The sequence below is a fragment of the Bidens hawaiensis genome, unplaced genomic scaffold (genome assembly GCF_021521415.1).
Source record: "Bidens hawaiensis isolate Kalapana, Puna unplaced genomic scaffold, B.hawaiensis_p1.1 tig00006390_1, whole genome shotgun sequence".
NCBI lineage: Eukaryota > Viridiplantae > Streptophyta > Magnoliopsida > Asterales > Asteraceae > Bidens > Bidens hawaiensis.
The window spans coordinates 1,012,246-1,025,473 of NW_027491431.1; the positions used below are offsets into that span (position 1 = coordinate 1,012,246).

The following is a 13,228-nucleotide window of genomic DNA, read 5'->3' on the forward strand; positions in this document are numbered from 1 at the left end:
TGATTTATAGCACGTTGCTTGTCATCCATGTCACATGCCTTAATGGTAGCCATCATCTCGGATATAGACATCCTATTGAGATCTTTTGTCTTCTTGATAATGGCAACATTCATATCCCAACTTTTAGGCAGTGAGTTCACCAACTTGTTGTTTATTTCAGAAGTTGCGAGATAGATGCTTGCAGATCTCATCTCAGTCATAAGAGCTATGAACCTTTGAAGTTGAGTTTCCAACGATTCTCCCAAAACATGATTAAACATATTGAATTTCTGTCGCAGCAGGTCTTGGCGACTTCTCTTCATGTCTTCGTTTCCTTCATACACCTCAATTAACGCCTCCCACAACTCTAAAACCCAGAGCAATCTCAGGTGAGAGTGCCATAGTTAAGGTTGAGAGAGCCTTTTCATCCTCTTCAATTTTAGCAAGATCATCATCATCGTACATAGCAATAGGCTTCACAACAACTTTAGTTGAGTTCTCACGATGATACGTGATGATTTGGGGTCCCCTAACTATGCTTCTCCAGATTTTTGCATCTTTCATCTTAACATACTTCTCGAATCGAAATTTCCACTCGCTGAACCCCTCATGAGACAGTAGACGAGGCACACGTGTGGTGGTCCCCATTATGGAATCCAGTTCTTGATGGAGTGAAGCATTGGATGACATATTACTGTTAGTTAATTGTTCCATTTTAGTTTAATCAGTACAAAGGTAATTTTAAGTCCAGAAACACTCCAAAGTCCAATACACAAAGCCCAAATCGGATTGATCAGGCCCAACTAAGTTCACAGTTTGCTTTGACCGAGAATAAGCTTTGACCGAGAACTGAATGTGTTGACAGAGAACCAAAGTTATTGACCGAGTACTACAAGTGTTGACCGAGAACAACGAATCTTGACTGAGAACCACCGAGAACACTATTCCTTGGCCGAAAACACTGATTTTAAGCCGAAAACCCTTGTTTAAAGGCCAAGAACTATTAAGTGTAGCCGAGAACACCCAAATTTACCCGAGAACTGGATTTATTGATTAAGATTTGCAACTAACTGAATCCTGTGAATTATGGGATTCAAATTTGTTTCCAAATTGACCAAATCTCTAACCAAGAATAAACCCTCTTCTTCTTCTCCGATTGATAACTCGCCAGAAAACAAAAAAACCACCAAAAACGATTAGATCTTGAATCCGTTGATATCACAATAACGAGCCTAAATAGGTCTAAGGCTCTTATACCAATTGTAAGTCCCGTGGAGGATCTTTCAATGTGATATCAACTGATCTCGATGTTGGTGCGGAAATCCAACACAAGATGATTCAAGAACAAATATCAAGAAGACACAGAACACAAAGGTCTGCTTCAAAACACACGTTATTATTAACGTCGGGTGCTTAAGCACTATGCTTACAATACTCGTCTAATACACCAATGATACTAGACGGCCAAAACCACCAATTGAACCAACCACTAAACCCTATACAAAGAGATCTATATATAAGGTAGCCAACATACTAGCCCAACAAAAGCCCAAAGCCCACCGAGATCCATAATGATCTCGGTTTACATACAAAACACAAAAACAAGCCTAACTAAGTGCAAACCATCAAGTATAGACCCAACATCTACGCGAAATATAATAAGGAGAACAATTGTTGGGCAATCATACGATATAGCGGCCATCTGATTTATCTCGATCACCAAGAGCTGAAGACGTTACCAGAGCTTGACATTAATTATCTCCGAAAAGCTCTAGGCCATGGTGCGGTTGGGAGTACGTTAGAAAGTTGGGTCCCAAATTATCTACATCGTCAATCGAAAGTGGACTACAAAGATTTCGAGCTGAATAAGGGTCGCAAGTACAAGAACCCAAGGGAGATAGACCCAGCCACCAGGGAGCCACGAACAATGTGGAGATACAGGGCACCAAAGGACTGTCATATCATCTACCATGGTGAGCCCTTTATTCCTAACATCCTCCGAGACTTCATTGGCTGGGAATTCGATAACACGACAGGGGAGGCCATCATACGCTGCAAAGATCTGCCTGAGATCCGTATATTTGACGAGCACGAGCTAATGAGGCTGCATATAGAAGATGTCAAGAAGCTCTATAACTCACCCCTGGGAACCGTCGAGGACATCGGTCGTCAAAACACAGACCGAATAGTTGAAGCCTTCAACAAGTTTGTTAAAAGAGTTGTTGAACTTCCACTACCCGAGGACGGTTGGCTAAAATACGACACCGACGGTTTTCAATACTAAAGACTAGAGGGAGATTGTTAGACCCATTTTGTTTATCTAAGTCTTTTGTATTGAATGTATTTATTTCTCTTGAACTTTATTAGTTTATTTTGTATGTATTGGAAATGGCCCAAGAAAAAAACATGTAATGTAGCCCATTGGGCACTTTGGAAATGAAAACTATCTCTCATGCATGCTCCCCTATAAATAGGGAGCATGCCATGAGAAGAAGAAACTTTTGCCATTTTGTCTAACACGTACACTTTCTCTCAATCACTTTCTCCCGTCTCTCTCTCTCCCTCCCCCCCCCCCCCTCTCTCTCTCTCACTACACCCGAACATAAACTCAAGATCCGAGACCTTTTGGTTGCTTAATATGATTTCCTCTAGCACTAAGTTCGGTTAATCCAAGAACGTTGTTAGATCCACCCGGCACGGGACCTATAGTTATCATTGAGATGAAAACTAGGCAATGAGTTGCAACCAAGTTCATGGACGCTTATTTGAGAATATATATATATTGGACTAACCCTTTTCAAAGTTTACTCCATAAGTTGCAGCTAATGATGAGCCCTACCACAAAACAACCAAATACACAAAATAATGGATCTAACGTTTAACCTTAACCGACACGACACTCAATCATGCAATCAAAGAAACACAGGATTTAAACTTAACGAATATATAAGCACTATTCAAATTAATAAAAACTCAGGCTCTCAATAGGAAACTCGTTATACAAACGTTAAAACCTGAAAAGAAATAAGATAATGTCGATATTCATCCTAATCCTAGGTAGTTTAACAAATTTAACCAAACATAGTCGTATCAAACGAAGAAAAAACAATAAATATTCTACAAAACGTGTTCATAACGCTTGAAATAACAAGAGCACCAAACTGAAGCTGATTCTAACATGCAAGCAAGCTCAAATCTTCAATCCTTTGCTCCCGGATGAAATCTCCAAACTTCAGTAGCTCCAAAATCTCCGCCTCGGTTGTCTCTAAGTGCAAAGTTTCAAAATCAGCCGATATCATGCGTTTTATAACCGAGTTTAAGGTTTCTGGCTCGATTGGTCAGTGGTGGACCGTCAAGTACTTGAGTGCCAGTCCGCCAAGAATCTTTGACTGACCTAATCATTAAAAACAATTAAGGTCATCGTTCCTTGTTAGCGGAGCATGGCAGACCTCCAAGAAGAGATGGCGGTCCGCCAAGGATCTTCAATCAGAATTTATTTCTTTTTCTTCTTCCTACACCCATTCACATATAGATAATCAAAACTTCACGTACCACGCACATTGTATATGAGGTAACTTAATTGAAAAAGTTAGCATTCGTTGGTACAAAGAAGTAAGTGCATGATGAAAATCTAAATAAAAGATAGTGATGAAAGTCATTTACAAAAAAGACTATATCATAATTTGCGCAATTCAAAATGACAAAAATTTAATTTACTCTTAAAAATCCAATTCCCAGTTTCAAACAAGAAGCTTGAAATGACCACACAAAATTCCTTAAGGGCCCTTTTAGTTTGTGAAGTCGGATGGAAATGAAATTGGAATTTAAAAACATTCCATCATTCTTTGTGTTTGGTGGGTTAGTGATGGAATTGGTATTCTTTCATTAAATTCCTTCAGTACTAGGATTTTAACTTTCATTCACTAGAGTGAAAGAATTTTAGACACTAATTCTAAGGGAATGCTAGAAGATTACATAGAACATCATCATCATCGTACGCAGTATATCTCATCAATAGCTAATAGCAAAGCTATGGTAGGGTCTGAGGAGGGTAAGATGTAGACAGCCTTACCTCTACCCCATAGGAATAGAGAGGCTGCTTCCGGTGAGACCCCCGGCTCGATAGTAGTTTTGCATCAAGCCTTGGACACAAGGCACATAACACTCAACCATCGACACACCGACTGATCGGTGCGTGTACCCTTATCTTTCGGCTATCAACGCCACCACATGATGCCTGATTAACCTTCCGCCACTTTTAACGTTATTTTCACGAGATTAGTAAATAACGTCAAAATTAGTGCAATTTCACTTTTGCCCACCCGAGGGTTCACACATATATACATTATATGCACGCACCGGGGCGCATAAAACATCCTCAACCTCACAGTTTATTTCATTTCCCCTCAACCTCACATACGCTTTGATTTAAAAAAGAAAATGTTTCAACAAAAGTCATGGCCCCTGCCAAGCAAAAACGGACTAGCAGATCGTGATAGTGACCTCCGAATTGCTATTGGTCAATGGGAAATTTTGTCTTCGTTCTTTGAGTTTTGGGGACCACATCATGCATTTAATTGATGTTAGGTTATAGTGTTTTTATGGATCATGGTTATATCTCTTCATCTTTCTATGCTTGATTCTTGATTGCTCATCTGTTTTTCATGTAAACCAATAAAAGAAATACGAATGTCAAGTGCCTCAAAACACAGCTTAATTTGTTAAGAGAACGAAATCATTTATAATTACTTGTTAGAACTATGTGCCTTGTCAAAAAAATTTAATGAACATTTGCAAGTGTTCAAATTTGATCAGTTTTCTTTTAAATTAAACAACACATGTGACTTTAATTAACAAAAAACTTAGATTTTTAGAATAATGTGAAACTTGCTCAGTTGATAAATTAAGATAACGTTGAAATTTGTTATTTAAGGAACTAAAAATCTTTTGAAAGGACCTTTTACATTTTTTCTTTCTTTTTTATTTAAAAAAGATAGGCAATAGAACCTGGTTCTGTTTTAATAGTCGAGTTACATATATGGAGGCCGGCCTGGGTTGTGCGAGCCGCACCCCCAGCCAGGGCATGCAAGTTTCGGGGCCCAAACTTTTTTATGCGTATATATGTTTGATATATAAAATATCTCAAATGGCATCGTCATATTGGTCGAATCGGTCGTTAATTTTGTCGTTTAAAAGTCACCGGAAAAATAGGTTCACCAGATAACTTTGCCGGAAAGTCTTGGTGAAGATGATGACAACAAAATCAAGTTTCAAGTAATGGCAAAAATAGCCCATGCTCTTTGTTTCATAATTAAATATATTATTTACATGCTTATCCATTTTAGTTTTGTTTTAGTTATACTTCACCGTTAACTTTTATTTCAACATACTATTTAAAATCCTTTAAACAATTTTAAAAATTTGAGTATATATTAAAATAACTATCTTAATTTTAATAAATTTAGTATTAATACCTCATATAAGTATTAAGTTTTAGGGTTTCGAAAATTTGGATATTGCATTCATATTATATTATTGTTATATTTATTATTATAACATTAATCGTCGTTTATAAAAATCAGCTTATATATTTCGTTACTCGTTAAGGCCTACAAGCCTTTTTATTTCGGCTCGGCCAAGGTATTTGAATCCTCGGAGAGACGGCCCTGACAAATGCATTCCATTTTAGAACATGGTTATTTATGCAGTAATAGTGCCCGACTCCATCTTAAAAACGAGTTATATTACTTTTATAATCATACTCCTATGTATGTATATATTAGTGATCTGGTTGTGCAACCAAATTATATTAGTTAACAAGTTAGATGGTAAAGTGAACCAGTTGTACATCCTAGTTATATTACCTTTATATTCAGACTCCCATGTATATAAATCGGTTGAATTTTCGGGCTTTTTGATATTTTAAACTGGTGTACTAGCCCGCCTGTAGTAGTGAGATGTTTAGATGCTCAATTTGCTGTTTGCCAAAATCTTATCATTACCAATTTAAGAGAACATCTTTTTGAGAGAAATAGAGTTTTGGAAATGAGAGTAGAAGAGAAGTTACTCTAATTATGCTAGAAAAAATTGAACTAGTTTTATGACCCAAAAGGCGATTCTTAAATGGATCCTATGGAGATTGTGGTTAGAGGGCAATAACGGGACGATGAAGTTGGTTCAAACAAACGATAATTAAGGAACCAAAAATCAAATGGAAGAAAAATGTAATACGATCTATAAATAATTTTATAATATTTTCATAAACTTTTTATTATTTTTACTGGAATAAAACTACTCTTTAAACATAACACGTATTTTCACCTGCACATTGCAGCGGTTACGCGACGAAAAGTTGGTCGGTATAGGTTTGATTTTTTTGTCACTGTCTAAGTTTTGTGGCTAAAGTTGAAAGTCTATTAGTTTATCATAAAAGTCTATAAGTTTTGTGACAAAGTTGAAAATCTTAAAATTTTATAATAAAAGTGTAAAATATTTGTGACCAGAGTTGAAATGCTAAAAGTATTGTGACAAAAGCTGTAAAACTAAAAATATTAAGATAAAAGTCGAAAAGGAAAAAGTTTCATTTTCAAAGTGAAGTAAGCAAAGAGTATAAATGTAAGTTGAAAAGACAAATATTTCATACCTTTAAAGGAATAAAGGGTAAATATATGAAACTAAAATTAAGAAAGGTAAGGAAAAAAATATAAGGATGTTATACTTTGGTAACAAAACTTTGATGAATGAAACTAAGTTGGTTTAATTCATACTCTTAAATCATTCTCATCCAACCCCTCATTTTATGTGAGGGGTGTTTTTCATAATTTAGAGAGTGATTTTAGGTGTTGTGAGTGAAGATTTTTATATTTTAGAAACGGCAATGATTTTTCTGTATATTTGAAAAGTTACTGTTCACCCCTCTATAATTTTTTAATATTTTTTAAAAGTGGCTGTGAGTAGGGATGAGATTGGGATGGTACCGGTACCGATCCCGAAAATCCCGATCCCGAAATTTGAAAATTGTTGGTACTGGTACCGGTACCGAAATGTTCGGTTCGGTACCGGTATTTCGTGAAAAATTCGGGAAATACCGGTACCATACCGATACCGAAAACTCAAAACTTGGTATCGATTTGGTACCGATCGATACCGAATTCGGTACCGATACCAATCGATTCCCGTACTGAAAACGCTCATCCCTAATTGTGAGTGAGAGAAAGAGAAAAGTTAATGATAAATGTATAAAAAAATATTATTTAATTGAAATAAAGAGAGAAAATATAGTGAGTTTTAGTGTAATTTTTGGTTTAGAGATAGAAGGTTGGATAAGAATTCTCTTAGACCAGTGATCTTTACAATACAAAATATCAATGAATATCTTGGAAAAATATCATAATATTTTCACAATATTTTTAGACTTATGGAAAGTAACCAAAATATTAGTTTTTAGGCAGATGAACCGGTAATCATTAGTTACACAAACACAAAATACCAAAAATACCCCCATCTAACCATAGAAACACAATCTTTGACCAAAAATAAATCCGATTCCGTTACCGTTAGTGGCCTAAGCCGTACATTTCCAAATACTTGAGGGACCATTTATGTAACTTAATAATATCTTATATAAACCATCTCACAGGATCCTCATTCTTCACTTCTTCTTCTCACACTCGCCGGCAGCCTTCAGGTAATTATTATTATTATTATTATTATTATTACTCTAATTTCAATATTATTTTTGATCAATTTGATTAAATTTAATGTGATTTTTTTCCGTTAGTACTTGAATTTAACTTGTATTCGCTTGTTTATGAGTTTTTGCTGTATTAGGGTTTAACGATAGCCAATCGGAAAACGGTAATGGCTTCGATTTGATTGTTAGGGTTTAATGTGAATTTTTTAGTTGTTTTTGTTTTTGTCATGAATTGTGTTACTGAATTGAACTAGTTCTTAATTTGGTACTCACTTTTAGTAATTGATTCTGATTTGTTTAATTAGGTTTTGTAATTAGGATTTGATGATTATGATTTTAGTTATGAATATGTTAATTTGATAGGGTTTTGGTGATTTTAATTTGGGAAAAATAATATTAAGGGTTTTATATAGGGTTTAAGCTCATTATGCTCTGTTTTGTTGTTAGATTTTAACTATTTAATGCAAAATTGATCATATATTTATTGATGTTGAATCATTTTTTTTTTTAATTAAGTGGTTTAAATGGAAGATATATAAACCTTGGTTATCATTAAGTGCTCATTGTTTCAGTTTGACTTAAATAGAATATTAATTTTAAACATGGTTAGTATTTAAGGAATTGTTTTTCTTGACAGTTATCTTCTATTTTAGGTTAAAGCTTGAATCAAATAGTAGTAGAACACTTAAGAAATTTGGTTACAATTATCTTCAATGTTTTTGTGAACTTTTTATTAAGGTTAAATTAGATATTATGCTGTTAGTACTTGAATTTAACTTTATGATTTTTGCTATATTAGGGTTTAACGATAGTGAATTAATATTAAGGGTTTTATATAGGGTTCAACCTAGTTCATAATCATTGCTCAATTGCTATGTTTTGCTGTTAGATTTTAACTATTTAATGCAAAATTTATCATAGATTTATTGCTTTATAAATTAATTATAATACTGATTTGAGATGTATATTATTTTTTCAGAATCTTGTTTCAGCTTTGTGTTTTAAGTTTTAGACATGGTGAAGATGATAATATCGGGCTCTAAAAAACGGCCTGACCCGCCTGAAGCATTGGATGGCCCACATAGCAAAAGGCAGAAGTTGGATACTGGAATAAAAACCGAGTGCAGGAAGATTCTAAAAATGTTAATGACTCATAAACACGGGCCTGTTTTCAACCAACCCGTTGACCCCGTTGCGCTTGGGATTCCTGATTATTTTTCCATCATAACTCATCCTATGGATTTGGGAACAATAAGCAAGAAGTTGGATGATGATAATTATTCATCTGCAGAAGCATTTTGTTCTGATATTAAACTCACGTTTTCCAATGCGATGCGATACAATCCACCTGGGAATTATGTTCATTGGATGGCAAAAGAATTGAATGATAATTTTGGTAAAAGTTGGAAATTATTAGAGGCGAAGTTGTTAAAACTGATGAGCATACCGAAGAAGAATGTTGCAATCCCGAACAAGAATCACAAATTCGTTAAAGAAAACAGTGTCAGTGTTACTTTAAAAGCAAGGAAGCCTGAAGCTACAAACATTGTTACAGCGAGCTCTGAAGTGAAACTGAAACCTATATTATCATCTGCGGTTAAAGAAAATAGTGTCAGTGTTAGTTTAAAAGCAACGAAGCCTGAAGGTGCAAACATTGTTACAACGAGCTCTGAGGTGAAACCGAAACCTATATTATCGTGTGCAGAAAAAGCAAGGCTAAAGAACGAATTCTTGTTAGCATCAAGAGGTGATTTGAGTGGCCCGTTGCGTGGGTTTTTAAGGAAGTATGGTTTGGTTTCTTCAAAGAAAGAGAAGATCGAGAGTGTGTTCGGTTCATTCGGTGATCATACTTTAATCGAATTGAAACGAATCATGAAAGGTAGTTTGGTCACAGGTATAGAAAAGGTAAATTACATGAACTTATTATTGTATGTTTATCATGCTTTTTTGTGATTATATGGTTTGATGCGAATGTTGAATTTTATGCAGGGCAAGGACATTTATGTAAAAACACCTCAGTCAAAGGAGGTATCATTAAGACAGAAACATGAAGGTGAAGTTATAGTTATTTCATTAAGTAATGATTTGTTTAGTGTTATCTCATCATATTTATGGTCAAGCTGAATTGTATTTGTCTTCTTATTAACAGGAATGCCAAATATTGAGTCCCGAATAAGAGCAGCTCGGGCTGCTAAAGAAGCCATACTCCAGACTGCAAAGTTGGAGTTGCAGATGAAACGTGATAAAGAACGAGAAGAAGTAGAGAAGGTGTCTTTTTTTTACCTAGCAATCTTTGAATTCTGAAATTGATGTTGGGTTTATTAGTTATTATTTGGGATAAAACCATGAACTAATAATCAAGTTTCTCTGGTGTTTCACTAAGGTCACTCTTCACTTTTTCCAACAACACAAAATCACTGAAGTTTCAATATTTTTCAAATCTTGTGAAACTTTTCTATAGATGCTGAAAGTTTTCAATTTGGCTTTAATAGATTAATTATTATTTAGTGAATTCTTTTTCTAACAGTAATCTTATTTTTAGGTTAAACTTGGAAAAAAAACAAATAGTAAGTTTCATACACTTTCCAAAGTTTAGTGGTTTTTGTTAGAGAAAAATGTGAGTGGCTTTAGTGGAACAATGAAGGCTGTTGTTTACAATAAGGTGAAATATTGTTCTCTTATTAATTCATTATCTTTGTTTGCATTCAGATGAAAAGAACAGTAGTCATGGATGACAATCTAGCGGTTCTGATGGAGCTCGAGAAGCTGTGCCAATATTCAGGGATCAAAAACCCGTTGGAGAAACTTGGGTTGCGCTTGAAGGAAGAATATTATTATGGGTACGAGTACGTTGATGATGATGATGTCGTTGATAATGGTGTTATTTTTTATGAGCTAGAAGATGGTGAGATCTTTTGACATTGCCTTGTGCAAGTTACTAGAGGGTTTTTGTAGTGCTTCTTGTACACTCTAAATTTAGTGTGCACATGTATATATATCTTAGTGGAGTTATATTGGTAAACCACATAAGTGTGATGGCGGTAGCGTTTATTACATTAGATAAAATAGAACACAATTGATATTGCAAATGTATATATCAGGCGAGGTGGCAACTTATGCTTGAGCCGACATCGTCTACAAATTTGACCAACAATTATGTAAACCAGAAGTTGTAAATGCAAATTCTATGAAAATGATTGTCATGAACCATTTTTTTTCATCGTATATTCGTAGAACTAGTGTAACCTAGCTAGGTTCCTTGTAATTGAATCCGGAGTCACTTTTGGAATACTGAAGACAAACATCCAGGCATTCTCTTGGATTCCTAATGTATCCAAACTGCAAAGCCTTTGTGTATCCGCAGTCCGCACTTCACAGTGTCTTAGAAATATAGAATCAGGTTGGCTTATGCATTAACAAATAGATCATTTAATTCCCTCTGGTTGTGTACCCGCAACTTTTATTTGATTTATGAAGTCTCAATTTTTATAGAGCATGATAGGGATGAGCTCGGTGCTAAACCGGTACTGATCCCGATTTTCTTAAAAGACTTGGTAGTTTCGGTACCGAAAATGCTCGATTGAGTACTGGTACAATAGTAAGCAAAAATTCGGTAAATACCATATTGTATTTCTTCTTAACACTTGAGCCATATTTTCCGGCATCTAGTAGTTAAGCAATATTGAAATCCAAATGTCTCCTGAATTAGACAAAAGTAATATTATTTATTAGTAGATGTAAGGGAAATACTCTTAGGATAGTAACCAACTTTCAAAAGTGTTACAATTAGGTCACTGATGCATATTTTCCTCAAATCGGGTTACTAAATCTTCAAATCAAGTCTCATCGATTTTTTTATGCGTCAACAAAGAAATGGAGGATAAGATGTGGAGGTCGGAATTTGCAATATATGTAGCTAAATTTAAAAAATTTTAAAAAACGTTAATTATATTAAAATTTAAAAATAAAAAATAAAATTTACATCGCCGCTCAGCATCAACTTAAAAAAAAAAGATAAAAAGATTTCCTATGTGAAACAAAAAAAAAAGCTAACAAAGCATGCTAAAACCTTTAATTTAATCATACATGAAAGTTAAGTGACTTAATTGTAATATTTTTTAAAATTGAGTGACCTAATTGAAACATTTTTGAAAGTTGGTTATGATTACGAGAAGTTGCCCTAAATGTAAATATTAAGTTTCATTTTTTAAAGTTTTTATACCGTCCTAGTTTGGTAACTTTATTTGTCACATCATTAACGGTTACCAAATTTTACATTAACTTACAAATGAGCGGATCAATCGATTGAGGGCCCAAACAAAAATAAAATCTAAAGGCAGCTAGGCTCTTTTTAAATTTTTATAAATGTTATAAACTCTTCTGCTCAGCTTCAACATTTGCTTGCTCATTTTTAACGTTTCTACGTTTATTTACAACATTTGTTTGTTCACATTCCATATTTGTATGCTTATTTCCAACACTTATTTGTTCATCTCCAAACATCGTTTCTTGCTCTTAAATCTAACCTCTACGCCACATCAGCATTTGTATATAAAATGCCTCAGATATTAATGACACATCAGTTTATTATTATGTGTCCTAAGATCTAACCTTGTAGTATATTTCGGTCTTTCGATACACTTTGAGTAGCCTCATGTTTAGTCTTACAATCCCTGCAATCCTTTTTAAAATGTCTAGGTTTGTCTCACTTAGTCACTTTCTTGAGCCCTTAAAAGACTCTTCTATCCGAAGGTGGTTACCCAATTGAACCAATGAAATGTCTTCTTTTAGGGTATGTTTGGTACGGGATAATGGAATGAATAAGAGAATGAAATAGACGTGGTAATGGAATGAACAAATAAATAAAATGGATCATTATATTCCATTGCCATGTTTGGTTATCATATATGAATGAAATGATTCTTCACTTTATTATTATTAGTAAATATTATTCTTGTTAATAATAATAATAATATTATTTACTAATAATAAAATGATAATATTTATTATTATTATTATTATTTACTAATTATTATTAGTAGTAGAAAATAATAATAATAATATAATACGAATATTCATAATAACTAGTTTTTAAAATCCGCGCGTTACAACAAGATTATATAATCGAATAAAAATAATTGTAAAAACATTAAATGACGCATGCGCGTTGTGAAATATTAACTCACCAAATTTAAATATAATAATAATCCTAATATAATAATAGTTGTATTATAATATACAAATCAATAATGATATTAGTAATAATAATATACTATAATAATATTGCAATATGACAATAATTATAATATAATAATAATAACAATTATTTTTTTAGTTATTATTATTACTATTATTGGATCATTCAATGAAAAAAAAACACCCCTTCTTAAAAGAATGAAAATCCTATAATTCAAAGGAGTTTCATTCCTTAAGAAATAGCCCATTTCATTACCACATGACAACCAAACATGTTACATTTCATTCCATTTCATCCTCAATTCTTTCATACCAAACACTACCTTAGTGTTTCAATTGTGCTTAAATTCCTTTTAAGGA

At 33.8% G+C, this 13,228-nt stretch overlaps 1 protein-coding gene across 1 annotated transcript; it reads left to right on the top strand.

The window, feature by feature from the left end:
* The first annotated feature begins 7,648 nt into the window (after window positions 1-7,648).
* LOC143632437 (uncharacterized) lies at window positions 7,649-10,601 on the top strand. The gene is made up of 5 exons (XM_077100961.1): window positions 7,649-7,666; window positions 8,652-9,577; window positions 9,662-9,725; window positions 9,822-9,940; window positions 10,382-10,601. The coding sequence occupies exons 2-5, from the start codon at window positions 8,687-8,689 to the stop codon at window positions 10,589-10,591; spliced, it is 1,284 nt and encodes a 427-aa protein (XP_076957076.1). The 5' UTR covers window positions 7,649-7,666; window positions 8,652-8,686; the 3' UTR covers window positions 10,592-10,601.
* Window positions 10,602-13,228: the final 2,627 nt, after the last annotated feature.